Source organism: Tetrao urogallus (genome assembly GCF_951394365.1).
Source record: "Tetrao urogallus genome assembly, chromosome: 2".
Taxonomy (NCBI): Eukaryota; Metazoa; Chordata; class Aves; order Galliformes; family Phasianidae; genus Tetrao; species Tetrao urogallus.
Genome location: NC_136814.1, coordinates 84,933,115 through 84,960,717, shown reverse-complemented (window position 1 = coordinate 84,960,717; position 27,603 = coordinate 84,933,115). Strand labels below are relative to the sequence as shown.

The window sequence follows — 27,603 nt, the reverse complement described above, 5'->3', positions numbered from 1 at the left end:
ATAATTTTATTTCTTCCAAAGTGCATTCCCAATCAAAAAATCAACAGTTAAAAGAAAGGTGATAAGGAGCAACCCTAAAGGGTTTCTTTCCTTTACCCAATCTGAAGCAATATAAGCAATACATTAGGAAAAAAAAAAAAAAAGAAAAAGAGATGGAATAGGTGCCTTGCCAGAAAAAGCAGTAAACTTCTCCTCTTTCAGAAACAAGAGCTTTTTGGGCTATCTGGTACTGACAACTTGGTTTCCCAATAAACAAGGGAGGAATAGCTCATTCAAAACTAAATTCTGTTAAATTCTAATAAACAGGTTCATTATCATTACTGAATGATACTCTATATCTTGTAACATTTTTCTTTTGATGTTTCATTAAGCATTGTTCTAGTCTAACAATTTTCCCAATTTTCCTTAGTTAAAAATAAATGGCTGAAGACGACTAATTTCTCTATTGATGAGTTGACATAAACAATAAACATTTTATCTCATCAGACACTAGGTGGTCTATAAACTTGGAAACCAGTTATTAGCGAGCAAATGGTGTGTAATCATGCTCTATATGCTACACAGCACCATACTATTTCATACAGAAATAGTATTTATTAGTGATAGTATTTGCCTTGGCATTGCCGATTCGTTGCAATAGGAAACGTTGCATTTGTTGATAATAAGGTTATAAGCTCAGTGGAGGTAGGTGGAAGCATCTTTGCTATATGCCTCACCTATTCTAAATACAAGCTGTTGGAACCCCTCCTTTAGAAAACAGAAACAAAACAAAACCTAGCACTGTTAATTGCAGAATTTATTGGGAAAAAAAAATAATAATAATAGTAAGGCAGAAAGGTAAGCTTTGCCTTAGTGTAGCATTTTCCTTTCCCAGTTCCAAGCCATAGAAACACAATAGTTCCTGAATAACACTGTGGTTCTTTCTACTCCTTCCATTCTATGAGTGGAATGGAAAGAATCTCATATAAAATTTCATCCTATAGTCTCCTATCTTATCAAAATTACAAGACTAACATTCGTTTTTTTCCTGTGCACTGTGCAAGTGACAAAGCAGTGAAACATGCTGCCCAGAAAGGCTGTGGAGTCTCCTCCTCTAAAAGCTGTCTGGATGTGGCCCTGGGCACTCAGTTCTTGGTTGGGTCAGACAGACCCAGAAGTCCCTGAAAATCTCAGCCATTCTCTGGTGATTTGACATCAGTTTCTCCAAATCTTTTACTCTATTTAATAGCTGATAGTAATGGAATAAAAGAACATGAGAAAGACTTCCTGTTCCACTAAACAGAATGCGTGACTTTAAGTGCTAACTAGAAAGCATATTTACAACTTAACTTACATAACTTAAAACTGAATTCAAGTATCAACCTTAAAGATGGAAACAGTTCTGACTCATAGAGAAGAAAGAATCTTATTATTTCTAATCTATAAGAGCTATTCAAAATAAAGGCATGTATTTATGTATGTGCAAACAGACTCTCATTTTACTTAACAACATAACATCAAATTCAAAGCATTATTTCTAACAGTTCAATGTAGTAAAGACTGAAGACTACTTTACAGAACATTGTGGGGTCTAAAAACATTGCCATGGACAAATACTCCTAAATCTTGGCACCATAAAGCATGCAGAAAAAATTTCTTTAATACACATCACACCATGGCAGCATCAACATCAGTAATTTGATCCACAGTGTCCACATTATTCCATTTCCAAGGAATGCTTAACTTTAATATACATAATTTACTGTAAATAAATGAAAATAAGGCAAATGTGTTCACAAGAGACAGGGGAAAACTACTTCAAAAAAAAAAAAAAAAGATAATGTATATAAAAAGAACCAGTTTATCATAAAGTATTTTCTATTACTCTACAAATTTAAGATATTTAATGTTAAAAGTACTCATGGAACTGGTAACTCGTCCTCTTAAAAGCTAGACAAAAAAAAAAGGAAATGACAAGGCCATCCATAACTGAATACAGTAGGTGATCATTTTGACCAATTCACATTATTAGCTTAGTTCTGGCCCTAGAAAGATCAATAGTATTTTGATACATCTTGTCCTAAATCATAGCTTGCCTTGTCCTTCTCCCAGAGCACAGGCCCAATCTATAAAATGAATGTAAAAACAACTTTACTAGATCTGATTCATTGCATTTAAAGATAATACTTAATTTTTGCTGCTTGCTTTTTTTGTCCTTAGACAGCAACAAAGATTGAAAGTGAGAAAATAAAATTCCATTTCCTGTAACAGATCACCAACAGATCTGCTGAACTGCCCTCAATTTCCAAAAGCTGAATCCACTGAAAACACTGAATTTGCACATACAATACTGAAGAGAGATGTCAGTCCAAAAATATCAATTAATATAAATAGCAGGAATAGCACAGGAAGAAACAAACAACAGTGCTCTAGTTGCAAACAAAGTCCCAAATATTCTTACTTGTTAGTGAGGCACATCTGTTCATAAAATCAGTAAGGCACAGTCTGCATATCATTAATGTGAACTTATCCTCATGATTATAACTGTCTCTTAACACAGTCTGAATTCCTGCCAACACTCAAACTTAATTTATGCAAGAGGTGTCAGGAATCATATTTATTTTTAAGAAGGTTTTGATAAACAAGGGTTTTGATAGTTTAGCAGTCTACAGAACCTCTGCTCCTACTGGTGAGTAAGCTACAGATTGTTCGTATTCTATCCATAAGGATTGATTCATGGAAAAAATGGAGAAGACCGCAGTAAAGAATATTGTGAAGGGACCTCACTGGGTTTTTTCAGTACTTAAGAGGTGATTATAAGAAAGCTAGGGAGAGGCTTTACTGGGGAGTGTAGCAATAGAACTTTTTCGCAGTGACAGAACATTTGGTTTTAAACTAGAAGAGGGTAGACTTATATTAGATGATAGGAGGAAACTCTTTACTCAGAGGCTGGAATTGGTTGCTCAGAGAAGCTATGGATGCCCCATCCCTGGAGGTGTTCAAGGCCACGCTGGAGGAGTCCCTGGGCAGACTGATCTGGTGAGTGGCAGCCCTGCCCATGGAAGGTGGTTGGAATTAGATGAGGTTTAAGGTCCCTTCCTAAGCCATTCTATGATTATATGATTGGATGTAAGAAAACAGTAAAACCTAGAGACTGAATATGTTTGGATATAAAAAAAAAAAAAAGGAAATGAATCCTGTTAATAATTAACAATCACGTTATCAAAGAGGAAAAAAAAGTTCTTAAGTATTTAATATTGGAAAAATTACAAACAAGTTGCACAAAAATGTTACTGCCACTTTAACTGTTGCTAAAAGTTTATTTAGCCACAGATGGTTAACTGAAACAAAGAGAGGTAAAACTCTGTCACATTGTCTGGAATAGCAAGGAACAATTTTATTAAGCAATTTCTAAGGAGATCCATACTGAGCAAATTTTTTTCTCCTTGACAGAGGTTAGCTAATGTAGTGGGGGCTGACATCAACATTAATGTTCTGAAAACAAGTCACTAGCAAAAACAGGAACCTATTTAAGTCAAGCTATTTTGTGTACTCTGAAGAAATTTGCAAGACAGACAGAGGTCCTGGAAATACTAAAGCAGTGCTCATCCCTGACAGAAAAATAAAAACAGATGGATGAAAGCTCACAAATAAGCGAGACAGAAAGGAAAACTGTGTACATGACATTTTATCCATGCATTTTACTGAAAGTACTCTTCCAAATTTTTCAAATGCCTTTTATAATTATATGCATGACAGAAGATTCTTATTTTGATTTTTGAGTACAGTCAAATACTGAAAAATTGTACTGAATAATAGAGTTACATCACTCAAAAGAAAGCTTTGGTGCTGTGGATTGAGTTTTGAGAGATTCTACTGCGAGATACTGAGAAAAATAAAAATGAAGATACTGTTTACTCTTCTTCTCTGCTCAAGTCTTCACAATATATTTCACTTTTCATAATTATTTCATAATTAACTGGATAGCTCATACAGAAATTATTTGAAGCAAACACTTTGTTTACAAGAAGCTAAACTCTTTGTTTGGTGATAAATTGTAATTTTCTAAAATATTTTCTGTATAACAAGTGAATCCAGAAATCAAACACGTAATGAAGGCATCAAATACTACTAAATTCCAGACTAAGTACATAACATAAGCATTTTTTTTCCTCTCTGTTACTCTTTATGCTGTATGAATCAAAGGTTATGGATGACTATTACACTAAATATTAAAATCAAAATGAATATGAAAATTAAAATTAAGGCCAATTTTTTTTTTTTTTTTAAAGGAACTTGAATCTTCTCCCACATCCCATCAATATAAAGTGATAAGAATAAAGTGATATTCTATTGTAAACCTGCCTGTTTATTTCATCATGAGCTGGCAGAGCTTTGAACACATAGGGTGAAAGCATATTTAGTTAAACAACTATTCATAGCACCAACTTAAGTGAATCACACTTCATCTAAACTAATAACTTTCTGCCTTGAATTATTCAGGTTTCTCTTCAAAGAATTCATTTGAAAAAATTAGCAAGCATGACTTACTTAGTTTAGAATCAATCTAAATTCTAGCATCCTTTTACATACATATATAGGCTTTTCTTGTTTTACATAGGTAAAAAATGCAGGTAAAAGTTAAATATTTCCTTTCTGTAGTTAGTTAGTCACTTAGTTCCATTTATTTTTATTAAAAATACAGATCCCCTTACACACCAACAAGGCCCTCATTTCATTGCAACAATAAAAACAGAGTTTGAAGCCCTGGCTGCTCACTGAACTTCCAGCCCAGGTACCATTCTCCAAATTTTTGTAATTTTCTTGACCATCCATCGGTCACATCACTATTTCTTCCTGAACAAGAAGCAAAACATACAAATCTATATTTATATTTGCTTTATGCAGATTTATTACTGTGCTTACTGTTTTTTTTTTTTTAATTATCCCTTTGTCCACACTTTCAGTAAAAATAATGAACAAAGGGAGCCATCAGCTAGACACTGAAATTCAGCTGAGCTGAAGCCAACCGCAAAAGGAGCAATATTTCTCCAAAAATCAACATCACTTTAAATTAACTCACACTGGCCAAGCTTCCAAACAAAAACTTCCATACTACGTGCCACACAAAACTAAGGTTTTAAACATGGTATTAAATTATTAAACTGTAGGAATAAACAAATTTGCAGATCAAGTTGTACAAGCTCCTTAAATATGTTTTCCATAAAGTAACTGGATTACATTCATAAGAACAGAAAACCATATGACTGGTAGCTAAATAACAAAAATCTGTATCAAGGAATTGCTGAGCGTGATCAGAAATATTTAGGTGTACTAAGCTTCTTCAGTCATATGCCATTTGAAACCACACACTTGGGTGAATTTAACTTAGGAGAACAATAAATGACCAGACCAAATAGATAACTGATCTAAACAGAGAAAAATACATATTTTAAAATACTGGTAGACAACTGAAAATAATGGTAGACAACTGAATTATCCTGAGTTCTTTTTTTTTCTCTTTGCTTAATCATTTTTATCACAAAATAGTCTACAGTTTGTTTCATACTTAAAAATAATTCACAAATTCATGCCAAGAGAAAAATGACAGATCATGATTTCTCAAAAGCCTTTGTAGACAGAAATAAAATAAACAAATTACATCAAAATCATTGGAAAATTAGCATTTGTTTAGCAGAAGATGTCTATATAGGTAACTACTTGCCAGAGAATCTAGCTCAGACTGGCTCCCCATGCTCACTCTTAGCCATTCTTTTAATGTAGTAATGAACCGTTTGGGTTTTTTTTGTTGCTGTTTGTTTTGCTTTGTCTTTAAGTTCAGTCACTTCACCTTCTTCTTTCTTATCTCCTATTATATATTTATTTTCCTCGCCATTTTCCCATGTAATTAAACATACTGCACATACAGTAATTCAATTTGTGAATTGAACTTTGTCTTATCTTCCAGACTGTTTGCTCCTTTCCATCTCAGTCATGACTATCTCCTTTTCCACTTTCTCCTCATTAATGAGTCTTTCTCCTACTGATACTATGACTACAGTTCCTCTTTACTCTTTATGCCAAACAGCAACATCAGAACTTTTGTTGCTATATATGAAATAACATTGAAAGAATGAAAAGAAAGTAAATTATTTCAATCTGGGGGGAGAGGAATATTCACAGAACTGCCACTGCTAGAAGTCTCTAAATTAATCCAGTTTTTTTGTTTCTTTGGGTTTTTTTTTGAGGGGGATGGTTGTACATTTTTAATGTAGTATTGATACACAATAAAACACAGTCATTAATCAATTAGAATAATGACTGATTAATCAGATACAGAGGAAAATTCAGAGTTCAGCTCAGACTTCTTTTCATCCCAAGAAATTTCTGTTATTCTTATTTAGACAGTCTCTTGCTTGTAATTTTAATCTGATCTACACAGCATATAAAGGGGAAGGACATTTAAAATACAGATGAAAAAGAAATGCTTCAAGTTACTGAGTAGCATTTAACTTCATTTAATGAATTATATCCTTGACAGAATTGCAAAATGACTGGCCAAATGTTGATGGCTGCTTTACAGCCGTTACATGGACAAGACTTGCATTAATATATTCTGTCATTCAAATTATTTACAATCCCTTCAGGATCTCTGAAAACAAACAAAATAATCCCATTAACTTCTGCTAAATTTATTAGAACGAGGAAAATTACAAAACCAGCTTTCTAATCCTGCAAATAGCAACTTCATCCAAGATCTGATTTGAATGCTATATAAGAAAGTTTTTAGTGGAGAGATCCACTCTTAAGTGTAATCTATATTCAAGATACTGTACTTCATTGTGCAAATCACCTTTTGATTCTGTTTTAATATCACAGAGATCAAAATACTTTACAAGATTTCAGCTGAACAAAGACGTTTAATTTCAAGGGTAGTGTCATGTGACATGTTACGTACCACATAAACAGTTTACATTTGATAAAGAAGAAATGTGACCAGTACAAATCATTCTAGGAACTTTCATAAGATAGCTAAAACAAAGAATAAAGAATCTGGAATTAAACTAAATTTGCCATTTTTATTAAGATTAGCTTAACTTTCTTCTCCAAAAACATTCACCCTAAAGAAGGACACCAGCAGTCTTTCAAGACCGTAAGGGGTTTGATTCTGTTAATTTTTTCCTCAAAGTGATAGTTAAGCCTCCAGAATGAAGTCATCAGAAGCTGGGAAGCTCAGCTGAAGATAGCCAATTTCTCAGACAGACCATTGCCAGATAACTGGGCTGCTGCCTCTGTGAAGGGAAGAGGCTTAATTACCCTGCTAAGAGGCTGCGGCTTGCAGTTTGCAACTCTGCATCATGGAAACCATTCTAAGAAAAAACAACCTATATAGGCTTATGTTCCTTCATATTGAACCGTAGTGGTTTTATGAGTTAATGAGTGCACCCCGGAACACCTCTGTTGTAATTTTTTCTTCATAAGATCATAGGATTTCAACAGTGACTTCCATGATAATAACGAAGGTATAAATTATATTTGTTTAGATGCTTTAACGCAAAGCCCTTATAGGAAAGGGAGACTCTAATCCCAAGGTGTTGGCTTGCAAATAAAAAAGCTGTACATCAAATTTCTAAATTGTGGCTTCTATTTTTCAGCAACAAGATCATCTGATTTTTCTTTCTTTCCTTTAAGAAATAACTCACTCTTTTTCCACATTTGATTTACTGGATGTATGACATAGAAGTGATTAATGGTAAATTTTTTATGAACAACCCTGCACAAGCTTTATATTGAACAGTTAAAAAAAAAAGTTGAAAGATGGAGAAGTCAGTAATAAATATTCTTCTGAGCATTTTTGTTGGTCTGTATTAGATGGAATGCTTATATAAAAAACTGAATGACAGTATGAGACAGAAAAAATAGAAAGATACTATACTCCTGTTTCTGAAATAATTTTGAGGTTATTAAAAATATCTGCTGCATTGAGGAGCGTGTAAAAAGGAAAATAAGAAAGACATATCTTTAACAGATCTGGTAACTTAAGAGATAACCCTGTTGCTAATAACAGGCTTTGATTCTATTTTTCGGTTGTCTGCAACAGCAATTTCACAAATCAAACTGTAGACACTTGAATAGAGACAATTTTATAATACCTATTCTGCAATTTCAAGAGTGGTTTAAGTACTAAAAGCCTTCTGTGTTCAATTTAATTCTCTCTTAAACCTTAAAATGCTGCCTCTGCTTCTAAAGCTGTCACAAAAGGGATCTATCCCCACTGCAATGTAACAGACAGCATCCTAAACCTCCAGACCAAGGACTCCTTGAGCAATTTGCATTGTTTCATGTGTAGCCATAGTAAAAACAAATGTTGTTAAAGGAATGATATTGTTCCTAAAAAGACTAAAGAGGTTGTAAATAATTTGAAACAACTTTTCTTTCTAACTGGTCAGATTTTTTTATTATTTTTTTTCAAAATTTGTACACTCTTAGACAATTCCTCCAGATTAACACATCAAGCACTGTCCAGCAAAGCTCATCAACGAAGAATAAATTAATAATTTAAACTGATGTTCTTTCAAATATAAGCACCTCTCAGACTGAACTATTTGTAAAGCAAAAGTATGATTAGCTGCTCTTATACCATGCTTTGCTAAATATATAAAATTAATGTCTTTTTTCACCCAATTTTTACTGTTTGTGGATGTTTATAAAGCAATCTCCAGCAACCACTAAGTACTAATTTTGACTGTCCTTATGTTTACAACTCATCAAGAAAGGACAAGACACTAGACTACAGCAATCAGCAGCTTGATACAAATTTCAAATCTAATCCTTGAAGGATGGCAGGAAACCTGCAATTCTAAGAATTATTCCATTCTGAACATAAAACTTTGCTAGAAAATCAACTACAGAAACTTTCAAAGAGTGCATTTTGCATTACTGAAAGATTTTCATTTCCACTGCACTGTTGTGGGTTTTTTTTGTTTAACAGCTCAAAACTTGAGGAAATACTTTATATATTTTAATACTTATTAATATAACAAGTTAATTAAAGTAAATTTAGTTTAACGTAATAATATTCAGGGAATATATTGGATAGATTATTACAGTTGTCTTTTAAGTAGTTTGTTTTTCTTTCTGCTATCTTCATAAAATAATTATTACATTATCGTTACAGCACTATTATATTCTTATTAAGAACTTCAGGTCACCTATCACATTTATACAAAATACTACAAATCCAGGCAAAGTACATCAAGCTAAGCAGCAAGAAAGTAATTCCCTAAAGCACTGCATGCATTTCTAAGATCTTTACAATTTAGATGATTGCATTATCTCAGTTTTTTATTCACTAGTCAGGAGATAAATGACAGCTAGAATGACTGAATATTTTTTTTTTTTTAAACAACTTTCATTTTATTTGATAGACTTTTTACCCATAGTAATTTATTCCTATCACTGATGAAAATATAAAGCAAAAGCCTGAAAGTACAATCATGGCTAATGTTGAGCCAAAGAAAGAAAAAAACACTGTAGAGATAAATGGAGACGTCTACCATTTCAGTTTGAATGCCATTACAACAAGTGATTAGGTAAAATAAAAAGCTGTATTAATAAAACTATGTTTTCTTCATGCACACATATTTTCTTGTAAAGATATGAAATGATTTACATACATACATTAAATTAATGTAAAAATTAAATTAACATTTTAGACTTACTGAACGCTGTTTTTTTATTATTGTTAGAATATTTATTATTAGAATATTTTTTCCTGAACTGGTTCTATCTTTTCTAAAACTACAGTATCTTGTCATTATCAAAAAAAAAGGCTTCCATGAGAAAACAATTCAGTGTTTTTCCTTAGGACCACCTCCAAAAACCAAAGTAAAAAAAAAAAAAAAAAAAAATTCAAATTTCATAGCTTTTCTGAGAAATCCTCAGACAGAACTTAGATCATTCAATATCTTATAACAGATACATTCAGACAGAAACATTATTTCTAATTATTCAAATATTTTGAAGCCTGCACAATCAGAGACAATAAAAAATCATCAAATGCACAGCTTTTTCACTAATCTATTGAGAAAGATTTTATAAGTGTTAGACTATATTTACAGTACCTTTGGGTATTGTTTGACAGGGATCAGAACTCTCTCTGACAACTTTATGTTCTTGTTGCTGATAACATCAAGGTATTTCTTTTCCTCATCTTCCTTCTTTCCTTCAGAACCCTGAAATTTTTCAATTTCTGAAAACAATAGAAAAAGAAAGCAATCAGTGACATTTGTCATTCTCAGAAACTTTAAACTTCTACATCATAATATAGATTTTGCACTCACATGACATGCACTATTAATTTTGAAAAAACCTGGACTATCACCAGTGTTGAGAGGCATAGGTGGTAGCTCACAGTTTGTACTATGATTCATTCTTTTCCAGCTGAAATTGACTCCAAATGATCACAGTAGGAACAGTAAAAGATGAAGCTTATGATTCAAGCAATCAATGTTTTAAAGAGGATCACATCATCACAGCTTGATGATATTTTGTAAATGTAACGTGCCAGAATTAGTCAAAGCTTTAAAGGCTAAACTTAAGGGTTGAACAACTAAGTTGCTCAAAGTAAATTAAGAAATAACTCCTGTACAAAACAATTTTTCACTGAAGGACTGCAAAAGTAATAATTATACATGATAATAACGATAATGTGTAGAACATTTGATAGGATTTACAAAAGCAGCTCCAAAATATACTCAGATTAGATAGTTTTGAGTGCTTTCACACAAACTTTTTAGTTTTTGAAGCCCTTTAAGCTTCAAAAAGGAGAAGAACATCAATCAAATTTACTACCCTGCAAAGAATATTGAATGTGGTATTGTAGTTCTCTATAGTATGGGTGTTATATAAAAAACTGCATTTGCAGCAGCGTCGTTATTGACAAGAAGGAAATTGCAATGCTTACAATGAGTTAATTAAATGACTTAAAGGGACAGCTGTGAGTCTGAGAAACATGCATTTTCATGGCCAACAGAGCAGGCACAGGAATTAGAAACACACTGACAGCAGTGTGTAACACACGTAAAAGCTTATTTTATTTAACATCACAAGAAGTAGTTAAAACAACGTAAATTCCAATGATTCACAAAGATTGTTATTCCTTTCAAGTAAGACTGGTGGGAAAAGGAGCTTTCGCAGAAGACAGTGTGATAAAATAATTACTGGACCAAGACAAAACATATTAATTTTCTCTATTTAACTAAAGTTGTTCTCTATTCTGTATACTCCTTGTCATTCCATGACTAAGACCATGATAGACGGTATAGGATTCTATCGTGAAAAAATGAGGACCAGGATCATGTGCTTACTCCAGGTGGAGGTTTCATCACTTATAAATAGTGATTTGCCATCCAGCTGTGAAACTTCTGGTCACATATAACACACATTGGAAAAAGATAACACATCTTTACACTTCAGAACTTCAAGTTTATTTTCATAAATTCAAGCAATTTCTGTTTACCAAAATACATGATTAGTATAGGATTTTGAGAGCAATAACAAATGAAGATCCAGAAGCATCAGCATTCTCCAGCAAGAATAAAAGCAAGGAACCCAACAGAACGTTTTCAAGAACGCTCATCCTAGGCAGAAACAGAAAAAGCAGCATTCTTTGAAAAGAACGTTCACGTATTTTCCACCCACTTTTGCTCCGAGCTAACTGAATTAAGCAGGGTGACAGATAACTATTCAATTACCTCCTACAGTATCTGTCAATCCCCCAGCATGCTTCATTCTCCTCTTTCATCTCTAACAGTTCTGTCGCACTTTCTTCTGTATAATACACATGTATCTTATCTCTCTTAATTGAAAGAGAACGTGAATATCACAGCTATGCAAAACAGCTCACAACTAGAAAAGTGTCAGAGACTAAAGGCATTTCTAACAGCTTTTAGAGATATTTTTTTTATTCCCATGAAAATTGATCTTCCGTTCTCTCCATATCTCGAGCTGCAAAATTCTGGAAGAGGTGTCACCCTGTTCTGTTTTTGAAGGAAATAACTTTTTTTTTTCTCCTTTTTCTCACTGATTTGGCATAAACTAGAATAGCTGACTGAGTCATTCTTACTTTTTCAAAACTACTTGCTTTAATCTTCAGAGCGCCAATAAAAAAACGTTGATTATAGTTCACTCCAACATGCTTGACACCTATTGCAAAACTTTCATGATGAATATAGTTTTTCCATTAAAATTAGGCTGCTCACAGTAAAAACATTCTTTTGCTACACTTAGAGTCATGTCAAAACTCATCAAAAAATAATGTGCTTCTTGTCAGCCTGTCCAACCTACCAAAAAATGAAATCTACACATCCCTTTCTCTGCTGTCAACATTTGCCACCCACTGAAAGGATTTCTGAAAGCCTACCTTGCATCTTACCTATGGGGATTCCTCTATTTGCAGCAGTAGCATTATTTCAGTAAAGAAGCATGATCTGTTCTTACAAGGTCTTGCCTTTTAAAAAATGATCTGTCTCCATTAATGGGAGTGATTCCATAACAAGAATTTCACCAGCCTCTTGTCTGCATACAGTAATACACAGAGCAGCATTACATAACACTCTGAGAAGTACACATTTTCATCATTTGCTTCTAGTTTGGTGAATGGAACAATGTTTGTACTGAAAGAATATGCCAGTAAAAAACAGCAAGTCCAAAATCACTGACATCTTCATCTTTAAAAGAGTTTGTCTTAATAAAAATCACACACTTGGAACCTCTAATGCCTACAATATTGTTAAAATTGCACAACATCCCAAAGTATTTTTAAAATAGTAAATACTGAAAATACAGATGAAGGCTACCTAAGCTGTTTCAGTTGTAATTGAAAGCAGAGCTACTGGGTTTTTGGGGAGAAAAAAAAAACATATGATTTAACAATACAATTGAACAAATTACAGTGAAGTTAATCTGTAAGAATAGAAAATCCTAAGAGATTTCCTGTTGCTAAAAGGAAATCTAAATTCCCAAAAGACAGGCTAATTAAAAGTAAATAGTTTTGTGGCTAGCAAAAAAGGGGAAGGGTTATCAAGACAGCACAACCAGCCAGAGCCTCTGAAAATTACCCATTGGCTCACTCCATTCACCCAGAACTACATGCACCTGTTGGCAACATTCCTCCACTGTAGTTACACATATTCATTCACTGGCACAGCTTGTAGGAATGACTCAGCAAAATCCTACAAGCGTAATAGCACTTACATATCTGTCAAATTTGCTTGAACTTGCCCAAAATATTTAAATGTTATTGCAGTCAAAGACAGAATGGACAAGATAGCATAAATCCTATATCCTTAAGAAGTTTCTTAATAAAAGGTAGTGATATAGAGAAGTTAAGCATCTATAGACAATCCAAACTGATTAAATCCAAAGATAATTATCATGAAACCAAAGGAGGAGAAAGTAAAACTGCGCAGAGACTGAGTAGAATTGAACTTAAGATTTCCTACCCATCTCTTTCTATAGACAATTGATTTTTACTGCCTGGTTAACAGTTTGAGAGCTCTCAGCAACTTGCAGAGATATGAAAAGGTATCTCTAGATTATTGTATCAGTAGAAATACAAGTATTAACTCTATCTACCCATTGATCCATAGCTAGATCAGGATAAATTAGAAAAGCTGTAAGGAGAATATTAATAGTGTTAAATAACTAGAAAATTTTACAGGTAGAAATATCAGATACTGATAACTATCTGAACACTTTCTGCTCAGGCACACAGATTTCTAGGGAGAAAATTAATTCTGACTGCCAAATAGTTCTAGCTTGATTGCCAACTAATTCCTCATTACACTATTCCATGTAATTCTAGATACAGATCAACTGTAATCACTAAAAAAAAATAGTATTTACGATGAAATTTAGCACTACATACAAAGTTAAACTGATGGAGTCTTTGTCTCACCAGTAAAAACAGTAACAAACAACAATCACTCAAGATCAGCAGCAGCGTATGCAGCATAAACAAATGATCAAGGATGCATGTTCAGCGTAGTGACCTACTGAAATATAGTATCTCATGAAATTAGTCACAGCAATGCCCGTTAAAAGACAGTAATTTCTTCATTGCTTTTTAGAGAATATTCTTAGTACAAGGACTACACTGACAAAAAAAAAAGGAAGCCACTCTTTTTGAAATAGTGAAATTTTGAAGACCATTCAATGTGTATATTAAGTATATTTGAAATCAAATATATCTTCGTAGAGTTAGCTTGCATAGGCTAGGATGAAGGTTTGACTGTTCACTGTTGTATTGCTAGAACGACTGAACTCAGTATAGTTCTCCTTACCTCTTACCTTCAGAGCAGCTAAGGTAGTATAATGAATGTGCTATCAGGTAGATGAAAGACCAACCTGAAAGTTGTAGAGGTATTTTTTCTTGAATTGCAATTTTCTTCAATCTGAAACTACTCATAGAAATAGGAAATACAGAGAAGAAAGATTTACTCAGACCAGAGCACAAAAGAAAGCAAAAACCACCAAATATCAAGAGCATGTTATTTCTGAACACATCCTTAAGTGTCCTTGAATTTAACATTTTAGAAAACTCAATTTCTCTGGTATTTCAGAAACAGAAAGCAGTTATTTGTCAACAAAGACTTTTGTAGCTTCTACTGTGTTAAAGCCCATTCAACAATGCACTTGCACATGCTCAAGTGCTCTCCTGGATTAATCTAAAGAGAAAACATCAATGCTGTGTTACATACTGTACGGTGCAGAGCAGATAAGCATAGGGTGAAAGATTAATTGATTGGCAAAGTCACCAGCAAGTCCCTCAGTGAGATATTTATTACTTATATCTTCCTATCTGAAAGCCGATGTTATTCTGGAGGTACTCTATGTAGCTGGAAGTATTCTGTCTCTTCACAGTTGCCACAAAGGAGGAAAGCCTTTCTTTTTCTTCCTCAGTCCTAGAACTTACTAGCGATAAAACATGTCCTATTCTGTTTTCAGAGCAAGATAGAGAATTGAACAGCAAGCTATAGAGTATATAGAGTAAGAATGACATCCGAAAGTACACTGTATTGAAAATTATGAATAAATGCAACTTACTGAAGTAAAGAACTGGTAAAAAATCTCATTGTGGCTCAGACTTCTCACCAACCGCTCTTGCTTTTCCAGTCAGCAGTGACAATAATGAGCTAATAACCTATGATCACATAGTTATTTAAGTATGTGAAAGGAGTCTACATACCTTTGAACAGCAGTTTCCATTTAGGATGTGACCACAGATCTTGAGCTCAGAAAGTTAACTGTATTTGAAACAGTGACAAGAAAACTTCAAAAGAGCCAAATAACTGATGAATTACTGAGAGATGGAAGATATTCTGGATGTCTCAGAATAATACTGTAGCTTCCTATCATGTTTACGTCGGAAAATACAAAGCAATGTCTTGAATACCATACAGTATCAAACAATCATATATTAAATATATACTTATAACTGGGTAAGAAAAATGAAAGAGGGAAAACGAAAATTCAGTGTTTACATGTGTTTATATGATCATATATACCTAGCTATCTGCAGTGATACACTCTCTTAAACATCCATCCTTTTATCACAATCTAGTTACATTTACAAGAAAGCTTCACTCTGGCACTTACTGGCCCTACATAGGCCACAGATAAGTTCAAGGCTGCAGTGTTTTTTTGGTTTTGTTTTTTTTTTTTTTTTGGGGGGGGGGGGGGGTTGTGTTTTTTTTGTTGGTGGTGGTGGTGTTTTCTGTGGCAAAGATTAATTTTTAAGATATTCAGAGAGGTTTGCGAGATGTTTCCAGAATTCTGTAATTCTTCCAAAAATTCATATTATCTGCTATTACAAAGGCAGATTACTAACCTGTTTCTACTAGACATTATAATTGATGTGTCCTTTCTCTTGCTGTAGATTTTAATTTACCTTATAGAATCATAGAATGGTTTGGGTTGGAAGGGACCTTTAAGATCATCTATTTCCAACCCCCTGCTATAGGCAGGGACACCTCTCCCTAGACCAGATTGCTCAAAGCCCCATCCAGGCTGGCCTTGAATGCTTCCAGGGAGGGGACATTCACATCCTCTCAGGGCAACCTGTTCCAGTGTTTCACCACCCTCACAGTAGAGAATTTATTCCTAATATCTAGTCTGAATCTACCTGCCTCCAGTTTAAGACCACTTCCCTTTGTCCTGTTGCTACCAGCTCTTCTGAAAAGTTCCTCTCCAAGTTCCTTATATCAGACTGAAAACAATTATAAATAATATTTTTGCATTAAAAACATTGGAGATCTTGGTGTTGCTCTGAGCCTTTACTCTCAGGACTGTACAAACAGATCCTTGCTCCAGGGAATCAATAAATGTACACTAAGGTTATTTCAGGCTGAGAGACTTGGGGGTGTTCAGCTTGGAGAAGAGAAGGCTTTGGAGAGACCTGAGAGCAGTCTTTCAGTATCTACAGGGAGGCAACAAGAAAGAAGGGGACAGACTCTTTAGCAGGGTCTGCGGTGATAGGACAAGGTGAAATACCCAGTCCTTGGAGACATTCAAAGTCAGGCCGGACAAGGTCTGAGCAACCTGATCTTTCTTTAGGTGTCCCTGTCCATTGCAGAGGAGTTGGATGAGATGCCCTTTAGAGATCCCTTCCAATTCTATGATTCTACCATCTAACATCCAGTACTGTTTTATTATCAACAAAAGCTAAAATATATGGTCAGGTCAGCTACATAAACTCATATGTTTATTAATATGCTGTGAAAAATCGAGGAATAATTTAGTAACTTTAACATTAAATAATATATATAAGGTCCTATCTCTGTGTTGTTCTGTGGAATTTTCACAGAACTTGACAGAATACACTCACAACCACACCATGTTTGTTAGATTTTCCTCACCTATACTGCATTTCAAGCCATCTCCCTAAGTATCAACTGATGAAATACCTATTTGCAGATATGGTCAGGGGGACAATAATTGGTAAAGAGGTGCCAACATTTGGGCCACTGCACTGGCCCTGTTCAGTTTAATGAAATAGCCACAATGTTTTTAAAACTAGTCCAGTTATCACCTACAAACAGAAACAAATGCTATTTGTAGCAGGCATAGGGTTAGTAGCTATGCACTAGTTTTAGATAAGTGACACTGAGTGTTCTTGGCTGCCATTTGTCAACATGGTAATGGCACTTAGAACTGAGGCAAGATTTGAGACATTCTTCTGATTCAATCTAATCTGTTCAACAAAAATGAAGAAATCTAAGTCTTGCCTGGAAATAGAATTTTCTATGGCAACTGCAGAAAACAAAATAGCAAGCAAGAGAGCTTTTTTTCTTAGAAAAGCAAACATGTTAGCACCAGGTAATGTGATTTCGTTACACCAGGCTATTTGACATGGGAAATTAAAACTCATCCTAGAGCAGTATTACAACCTCACATAGCAGTAAACAAGATGCATACTTTTCATAGGCTTGTCACCTTGCCTTAAGAATACTTGTTTTCTTTGTATAGGCCAAAGCAATAAATTAAAACATGCAACGTTGAGGAGACTTGCATCACTTTCTGAAAATATCCTTCAATCTCTCCAACTACGTTTATAGGAATCAATTTTAAAAGGCAAAGAAACCCTATTTGAACCTGCCTGCATCCCACTTCATCACTGCTAAACATGAAAGGCTATTATCTTGTCAGAGAGGAAGAAAGGGGCCCAAAACAATGCTTTCAAATAATATTAGTAGAATGTGTGCACTTGACGCACATCCAAAAAATTCAGTGATGGGAATCCTCTCTTCTTTTTTCTCAACTTAGTTCTTTGCTTCTTACTTAATTAAAGAAACTTTAAATGTTAAGATACATGTCAGCTGCTGTAATAACCAGATAGTATAGATTCAGATGCCAAGAATACACACATCACAGATAAACTCATTAAAACAGAACAGTTAGGTGAAACAAAATCCAGAAGAAGCAAGAACAGTGACAAGATGTGACTCACACTCTGAGCAACCTGAGAAGTCCACACTGGCAGTGAAATCTGCTTCTAAGGAAATTTCATGACTGCTTACTTTCTAAACATTTTTTGAATCTTTGTTGATACTGAGCTCTTATACAAGTGGATACCCATGGATGAGACCTAGGAGTTGCAATTCGACCTCCAGCAGGCTTAAAGTACCCATCCTGGTACACAGTGACTGGTGATCATTCTTCAACCTGCCAAAAATCCATGGATGCATTTCAGGTTCTCAACACCACTTTTAAATGCTAAAGTTGTATCAGCAGCACATAACAAAACCAAATATATTTTCATCTCCCAAGTATGACTTTCCACAGTGACAACTTCAAGTCCAAATATTTTCAAGGCAAATCATAGGATGCAGCATTTCTAAAAGAGGGCATAAAATTCCATGCCATACACCATGCTGATTCAATTTACTCCCCAAGAACTATACAAATTCCACTGTAGCATGAGCATGGAAATAACAGGCTTCTGCAATGTGGCAGGTACAGTTTTCCCAAAGTCTGTTATGACTCTTTCCCAAGTGTCTGATCTTTGGCATTGCTTTTTTCTTGTTATCATTACCAAACCATACAGTAAAAAGAAAGAACTAATGAATTTCTGTTTCCTCTGTATTTGTTACCAGTATATTTCTCCCTCCATAATATCCTTTTCTGCTCTATGCATGCTTTATATTCCAGATTCCTCTTACGTCTCTCATCTGCCTAGGTGGAAAGGAGTCAGAAAACGTTTTGGTTGACTTGAAGGGTAGCATAAGCAGTTGTTTTCTATCTGTCAGAATGGGTACTGTGTGAAAAGCAGAATAACTTCCTCAGTTTTTTTCACCAATTGGAACACCGTTTCATTTTGCTATCCAGAAGCTAGTCATATAAATCTAACAATATGCTCTGCTTTTCTTTTGAAGCAATTCTTCCCTCTAGAAAAAGTCTCTGGCAGGTAAGCCTTTAATAGTGAATGTGAATACAAGAACAACTGCCATGCTTAGACTTGTCAAGCTAATGAAAAATGCTCATTATACTTGTATGTCTGTTAACATCCTTCTCTTCCTTCCTCTCTCTTCCACTCTGTAAGTCATCTTGGTGAATTATCTCACTATTACTGTTCATTATCAGTTATTCAAATTAGTTCTACTGAGAGCTTTTTTTCTTTCCCCTGCACACAGGTTAAACAGCAGCAAGTTCTTTAAGACTGGCCAGATTTGAAAACCATCCTGCTTCATGGCAAGCATCCTAATTAACTGTGCCCAGACAACATGACTCATACTACTATAGCTTTCATATAATGAAATACCTAATAAAAAGGGAATACAATTCACAATGAAAATGTTGGAAAAAAATGCTCATTTTGCTGTATATTATGTTTAAAACCTTTCATCTAGCTACATGTCTGTCATTGATGATCCCAGCAGCTAACAAAAAGAAACAGCTGTCAATTTCCTCCTGCTTCGAAGAATGCATAGGGTACAGTAAAAAAAACTCAGGCAAACACATATTGATTCAAGCATGCTGAAGAGTTTGTCAGCTGCCTTGAACAGCACAGGAAAGAGCCTCTTGAGTTCAGAAAATGCCAAGGGCACATTCGTGAAGAAGAAAACGTCCAGGGGAACACCGTGTTGCAAGACAATCTGTTCTGCTGCAAAACATTTCAGCTTGGGCTCAGCCCAACACAAGAACTGCAATTCAACGTGCAGCCACTGAGAAATTCAATATTTTTGTGAAAATGTTCATTTTTGCAATAAATTGTAGCCTTTTCATAAAAAACTACTCCAGTAGGGCTAAGTAGATAGAGTGTATTTTCAAAATGCTGATGAAAATCACACAGCCTTCCCTTTGTTAGAGTCTGGATGCCACAAGTGACAGCTGGCAGCACTGACAGATGCATCATTTCAATTTTATGGCGAAATGAAAAAAGATCTGGTTTCAATCAGAAAGCATCCAGCAGAGAAAGAGAACTGCTGATAATCACGAGAAGCATGTGTGTTCTTGCAGGTCCAGCTTCATGGCTGCCCATCTGGGTGATTCAGAATATTAATACTCATTTTAGAAGTACTTAGAAGGATGATATAAGGATGAAATATAAGGATGAAATATGGGGCTGTTAGTGCATCTGCAGCAACAGAAAGTGTGAAAAATTTAAAAGAAAAATAACAAAGTTGGATTTTATTTTTTTTAAGAGTCATAGGATACATAAGAGAAATATTTTCATTATGATTTCCTAGTTTTCAGAGTCTTTCTTGGATGAAAAGTTTTTTGTGTCAATTATATTAGAGTTATATTAGGTTCAATTTTAGGAAGTAAAATGAAGCATTTTGACAGCTAAGAAAATACTGTAAAAGAGATTATATTAGACAGTCTGTGGACACATGTTTTTCACTGTAAGAAGTTTCTCAAAAAGGAGAAATCCAGAAGAAAGCTAGAAGACTGGGCAAGGATTATCAGAATTTGGAAAGAGAGATGTCAGAGATGGTTGAGACATTAAAGAAAGTAAGAAGCAGATAAAAAAGAGATGGCGGAATCAACAAAAGAGAGAAGAAAGGAGAAAGTTCACATCATACTTTATCAGTCTTCTGCTTGAATTCGGTAAGTTATTGGGAAGGACATAAGAAATCAAGGGAATAAATCCAAAGACTATGCCTGAAGTGGAGAGCAAGCACAGATATTAAATAGAAAGGAAAAAGAATTGTTTCTGAATGAGAGCTGAAAGACAACGTGCAAAAAGCAGACCTACTTTGAACTCAATATTTAATATTAATGTTATTTTTATATGTTTACACGTAAATTTATATATGCATGTCACTCCAAATGTAATGCCTATTTATTTCCATGGGAATTACAACAGATACAAAGAGAAGAACAACACTACTTATTAGAACAAATTCTCAGCTACTAAGTACTACTTTTCAACACAGTCACCACCATTACCTATGCATTTTTCAGAGATCAACAAAAGCCTGCATGCTGCCCTCATCAAAATCTGCTCCAGTGGAAGTTACCCACTGTCGCTATTGCCACTGCTGAAATGCACCACCTATTGCCACACTGCACTCACATCCACAGTTTGGTCTCCATGAACTTGCAGCAAACACTGACAAATGTCAACGGGTGCAATTTTTTCTGTGTGGAGGAACTCAATGACACACCTCTGCTTCATAGGCACTTGTGTGTCAGACGCCATTTTGTCAGACTGTCCTCCTGCTGCCGCTTATCACACAGCAACAAAACGTAATGGAATACTGGTGGGAAGGTTCAATCTCCTTGCCATACCACCAACACTGTGGGCCAACATAATAAAATACTTTCAGAGCAGCCTTCATATGTGTTCACATACACCTATATAAAAATTATTTCCAGGTATATTTTTTGCTTTCATGGATCATAACCAGGTACAATTCAGTAATTTAGAGGAGAGAAATAGTTCTGAAGGACACAATCTGATTAGTTACTGCAAAGAAGTAATGCTTAATAAAGGAAAGTGTAGTAAACCAACAAAATGAATGTATGAAGATCATCTCCTGCAAGGAAACTCCCAAGGATAAAACCAAACAGAAACAATCAATTATGTCAGATAATATTCTTCATATAACTGGAGTCCAAGTGTGCACTACACGCTAAATGTCACTGTGGTATTTCCTAGAAAGTCCAATGCACCAAGTAAGGTTAAGACAAAGCACTAGACTGGCTCAGTAATTCAAATAATAGCAATGTTCTCCTTCAAAATATTAGTACAGCTGAAATTATGCAAACAGACATGAAAGTAATTCTCTATTGAATCAATTTCACCTTTTGAATAAAGTTATTTCATATTTGGGTCCACATATCTAGCTACCAGCAGTTCAGAACAGTGCAGGAAAAAAATATGAATTAGTTTTCAACTCACTGATGTTCTTTGAATTACACACACCGAAAAGCAAGAATTCAGATTTTCAAATATCATATAAATAACATGTTATTCTTTCTGAGGTGCTTCCTAGCTTTCCAGCTTAGAAATTGATGCTGCTAACATTAACCTCCTCGTCTGCATTAATCCACACATTCCAGAAGACGTGTGCTGCAACAGCCAACATCTTTACCAATTAAAACTGCAGTGCACAAATTAAAGGCTAGGATATTGTTAAAATACAAAGACAGACTTAAATGTGCACAAGAAAAATGCTATAATTATTCACGTAGTTAACTGAAACCCTTGGAACAATATAACCTATCATAACTAAGCAGTTGTCTGGCCATCTGCCAAAAGGAAATGGAAAATATGCAGATTTAGCTTCATGATGTACTTTGGGTTTTCTCTATTTTTCTATATTAATGTTCTCATCCTCATACTGTATGGAAAACAATTCATAAAGACAAATTCTAAAGATTTTAAAATAAATGTTTCACAAGAAATTAGGCTGTTTTTATTAAAGATGAGTTGTCAGAGAAAGCTACATGTAGAAGTCAGTAGAAGCACTTAGCTGACACAACCAAATCATAAGTAGTGCAGAATGAAGTAAACAGAAGACATCATGGAAGTATAGCAGACTTGTACTTGCGTGACAGCAGTTCTAACAACTGTATGCCAAAGGCATAAACATAAAACCTGCTGCAAAAGCCTTAAGTTTAAAATAAATATAAAAGCAGATTAGCACTAACATGTACATCCTGGAACTACCATGTTTCTGTTACATGATTCCCATCACTGTGCCATTTGTAGGATGAAAGGGCTCTCTGGAGATGAGATTTCATTAAATATACTCAGATCAAGAAATATTCTTTTCAAGTACAATTAGTAAAACAGTAGAGATAAGCCTAGGAAATGAAAGACCTGTTTTCAGTGAACACTAATATTTACCCTCTTCCTGTTATGCAAAATTCCAACCAAACAGTGGTATTTAAGCAATCAACACCAACTACATTCTTCAATAATACAGTTTAAAGAAAGGAAAGCACTATTCTCCATCTTTATACTGTTCTCACAGAAAGAACTTGAGAGGCAACAAACCTTGCACAAATTAAAAATATTTTTCTTCTACAATTGCTCTCTGCTCACAAACAGCTCTCCACATAAAACTGAAATCCTTCTTTTTTAACATTAGCATTTAACTCTTGCATGGCAGAAGGAAAGTCTTGTAGACAGCTGTTTATTTCCTGAACACCAAGTTCTATCCAGTGATAAATGGACATCTGGATCCTGAATACACTTGTTACATGATGCAGAATGTATCTATGCAATGATCAAAATTATATAATCTATTTTTTGTTTCTATTCATTGGAAAAAACACACAAGATGTTTCACTGATCAGAACTTTGTTTATGATGGCATTAAACACTAACCTTAAGCCTAAACTCAACTGAGTGAAATGGGCATTGGCACGTAAGAGCCACACTTCTGAAAGAAAATAAGTACCTAATACGGTAAGCATCTAATTCAACTATATGAATTTTGGGTTCAGAAAATATAACATGAAGTATAGTACAAAGTTTAATAAACCTCTGAAAAGGTTTCATTATTCTCAAGACAATGAATCCCAAAGGACAAAGCTGTTCACTTTTTTTAAGATTATATGTTTGAGTACAGACAAAAATCTAGTCTCCATTACAATAACCACTGTATGAAAATCCCCCTCTAAAAAGATCAGACAAAACCCACTCCTGATAACTTCCCAGCAAGTTATTAAATGAAACATGGAAGGAGAACAAAAACCAAGATGTTGATGGGGGGAATGGGAATTTGCAGTTACAGAAAACAATCTCTTTTGTGTACTGTGGGAAATCTTAGCTTTCCACCCACCTACACACTGTCACATTGCAGTGCTCAGTGACAGTGAAGGGCTGGTGGTGACAGCTGAGGAAGGATTTGCAGAAGGGTGAGGTAATGGCATTGTGACTTTAGAAGGAATTTCATCCCACCTTTAAGGGGCTACATAAGCAATGCAAACATTACACGATCAAACAAAATGAGATCATTAGCAACGTGAAAATGTGACTAGGAAATCTTTTCTTAAAAGAGATTTTTCCCTTAGGCACTTCCATGATCCTGGACCCTATTCAAAGAAGCATTAAGAACAAAAATCTATACTGCAAGGCACATCCTTGAAAAAGGGTCTACTGCATAACGTTCTTAGAACTTAAAAATTAAATATATCTAATACACCAAATAATACATAGATAATTAACATTATAGGAAACACGAGTATTAACATGAAAGGCCATCACATAAGAAAGCATGAAAACAGCTCCTCGAGAATCTGATGAGGGTAATAAAGCTTGGCAGGCAGATCTTAGTGGGGAGATGACATCTCAATAGTGAATGATGAATGGCTGCTTGGGATAGCAGATCAGAGGATATGCTCAAGAGAACCAAAGACAGAAATGGATATCCTGTTTGATATAAAAAGAAGGGTCACTGGTGAAACTTAAAGAAAGAACAACAGTCACTAAAAAAGGCTATTTCAGAAGTGTTGTGAAGGAATACAAATACAACATTCAGAGAACTATGTGGAAGAAAAGTGTCTCTACAGGAGAAAATAAGCTGGATGGACAGATTAGAAAGACTAATCCTACATTGCTCACCTGCATCCAAGGCAGGAAAAGAAAAGTGAACCAGCATTTTCTTAGAACTCCTGGACATGGGTAGTGCCCCAAATGGTCTTATATATATTGTAGAAGTGAAGGCAGTTGGACATTCTCTAGTCAAGACTGGAGATCAAACATCCTTAGCAACTGATAAATATTAATATACCACCACATTATGCAATGACAACAAAACCTATTCTTAATTTTAGAAAGTTTCTCTCATTTATGAATTAAGTCATAGAAACAGATGGTTAGAAGCCAAGCTTTTTCATAACAGAATGTTAATAGCCATGTTCTATTAAATAAAGTCACTAGTTTTATTTCTAGCTCAGCCATATTTTTTCATGCTTATATCCTTCTTCCCGATAGCAGATAAATATGTTGTATACTTACTAAGAGCAGGCAAGAACATTGAAGGAATAATCCTAATATAAATGTAACTCTAAATCCTTACTGATAATTATTACATTTGTCAAACTATTTTATAGAACATAAGGTATCACAGGTACAGCATAAGTGAGATTCTGAGGTGAATTATATCTTCATTCCTTGTGCTGCTACAACATAGTTATTGCTTTTAAAATTTTTGAACAGTGACAGTAGAAAGTCAAAAAGAATGGAAGTTTGGCTTCCTAAATAAAAATAAGTATCATTCAGTAAATCATACAGTATTCTGAAATACTTCTACTAAAAAATCAAATCTTTCTCCTAGAGTCACCTTAAACAACACTTGTAACTTTACATAACAATTGTTGGGCAATGTAAATAAACTAAGACGTTCACTGTGCACAAGTTAACAAAGAACTAAGGAAGGAAAGGTGAGTAGTATACGCTCAGGTTAAATTAATGTTGAATTCAAGATTCAACTGGAAAATAAATTCCTAGGGTCATGATCCTTTTTGCTGTTGTTTAAAGCAAGGTATTTATAATAATTGTGTTAGGGTCATAATTCTAAATACACAAGTTGAGGAAGCACAAATAAACATTTTAATAGTCCAATCTAATGATTAGCTAGGCAAGATGCATAAATAAATTACAAAAAAAAATGTAAACATAGTTGCTGTTAATTAAATAGTCAATGTTATGAATTCTGCACATATGTTTCTTATAGCCCAGAATTGATTAAGTCATGAGTAATGCAAAAAGAAAAAGATCTCACAGCAGATATTGGTTCCTTATTCAAACAGAAGTAGAAGATTCTGTAATGAATGACAGGAGGCACAAGAGCTGAGCACAGCACGATGGCAGTCACAGCGCAGTGAAGCCAACATGATCACAGCAAAAACCAGTCCAGTTACACAGAAGTACCTTCAGCACCTTGGTTGTCTGTCTTTTGAGTATGCTTTTAAAACATTTCCATCCTATGCCCTCAGTGAATGGTAGATCTTGAACACTATTCTTTTTCCAGCCTCTCAGTTATCAGCCTTGTTCTTATGGAATTGTTCTTGTTTCAGTCCTACCTGAGCAGTACCTCAGCATTACCGAGTAATGTGCCACATTCTCCCTGATGGTCCAAAGATCTCAATCTCATTATCAGACTCTAGTTCAAATACTGTAGACTCTGTTTGCTCTCTGTCACCACTCTCAAAACACAGCACTTTGAACTGCTCCACAAAAATTGCTTCAATTGTAGTAAGGAAGATGACCTCTGATTTTATGCCCTGCTGAACACTGCAAAAAGTGAAGCATTTGGACTCTCTGAAGAGTATAATGTACCATTAAAGGCCGATATCCTGCAGTCATTTGGATACTGTAACATACATCTTTGAGAGATCCTAAGAAAAATCAGAATTTTTTAAAGGTACTCCAAGCATTACGTGTTTTCCTTAAAGCATACTATTATACTGATACAGATAAATAGCAATGTCTGAAGGAAAAGATAGTACAGAAAGTTAGACTGTAAAGTGCAAGGACATCTCAAATGGAGTAAAGATGTCAAGATCCTACATATGAGGCTTAGAATAATAAACCTGTTATGTGATAACTACAGTATTTTATTAGTTTACTTCAAAAATTCACAGTACACAGAAATGAATTTGTTGCAGACATTCACTGTCCATGTAAACTACAATTTGTCTTTACAAAAAAAGCTGATAGAGATAATTCAAGAACAAAATATATCTAGATTTTCAAATATCAGTGCATCTCCATAGACCCACAGTCCACGTGGTAGACAGAAACTCAATGTAATTATCATACTTCTGGTACTACGGCAATTTACAGCTCACATCTTAACACAGTCATAAGTAATGCCACAATATATCAGGAATTAGAAAGACAAGTAACTATAGATCACACCATCTCATCCTCTGTGTGCTGACACATTGGGAATAGGGAACTGGAGGAAGAGGAAATTGTAGCAGCACTGTCTGGCAGCAACTGGGCAGAGAAAATCTGTAGTGAGTCCTAGAACCTGGTTTCTCTGAGTGTCAGTCATCTCAGCAAAGGCATGAGGGTAAATAATCTTATTTCAAAAGCATATGTCTACACAAAATACCACGTTATCATATACACTTTCTTCTTATCTGTCTGAACTCTACTGTGGAAGAAAAGCCATTTTTAGTATACTTTCTATTGAATAAAATCACAGAACAATAGATTTTAGAGATTAGAAGGGACCTCCGGAGATCAACTGGTCCAACCTAAGTCCAAAGCTGGTTTTCAACAGTAGATCACACAGAAAAGCATCCAAATGGGTTTTAAGATCTCCAGAGAAGGATACCTCACAGTCTCTCTGCGCTGCTCTGTCAACAATAAAAAGTAACAGTACTATTAAAAAAATATAAGGAACATATGTTGAGCCAGCAAGTTAAAGTCCACTACATTTGTATATATACAGATGAATATATGAATGCATAATACTAGATATTAATAAAGTATGCATCTGCAATCCATAGCTCCAATCACTTAAACTTCTTAGAATCAGACAGCGAGTTCAATCAGTATTTTTTAGCTTACGCATGTTTTATTCTTTTCCAATGATAGTAGCTCTACGTTTTGTTGAAAAGATATTTGCTTATGTTTATCACAATAAAGTTAAA

The 27,603-nt window shown here is 34.7% G+C and overlaps 1 protein-coding gene across 1 annotated transcript in view; it reads right to left on the bottom strand.

The window, feature by feature from the left end:
* Positions 1-27,603, bottom strand: part of KHDRBS2 (KH RNA binding domain containing, signal transduction associated 2) — a gene marked incomplete at both ends in the record, with an annotated part of 305,525 nt that overhangs the window by 238,404 nt on the left and 39,518 nt on the right. The window contains one exon of the mRNA XM_079532881.1: positions 10,104-10,231. Coding sequence (XP_079389007.1) covers positions 10,104-10,231 — 128 coding nt within the window. The remainder of the gene's footprint in view (positions 1-10,103; positions 10,232-27,603) is intronic.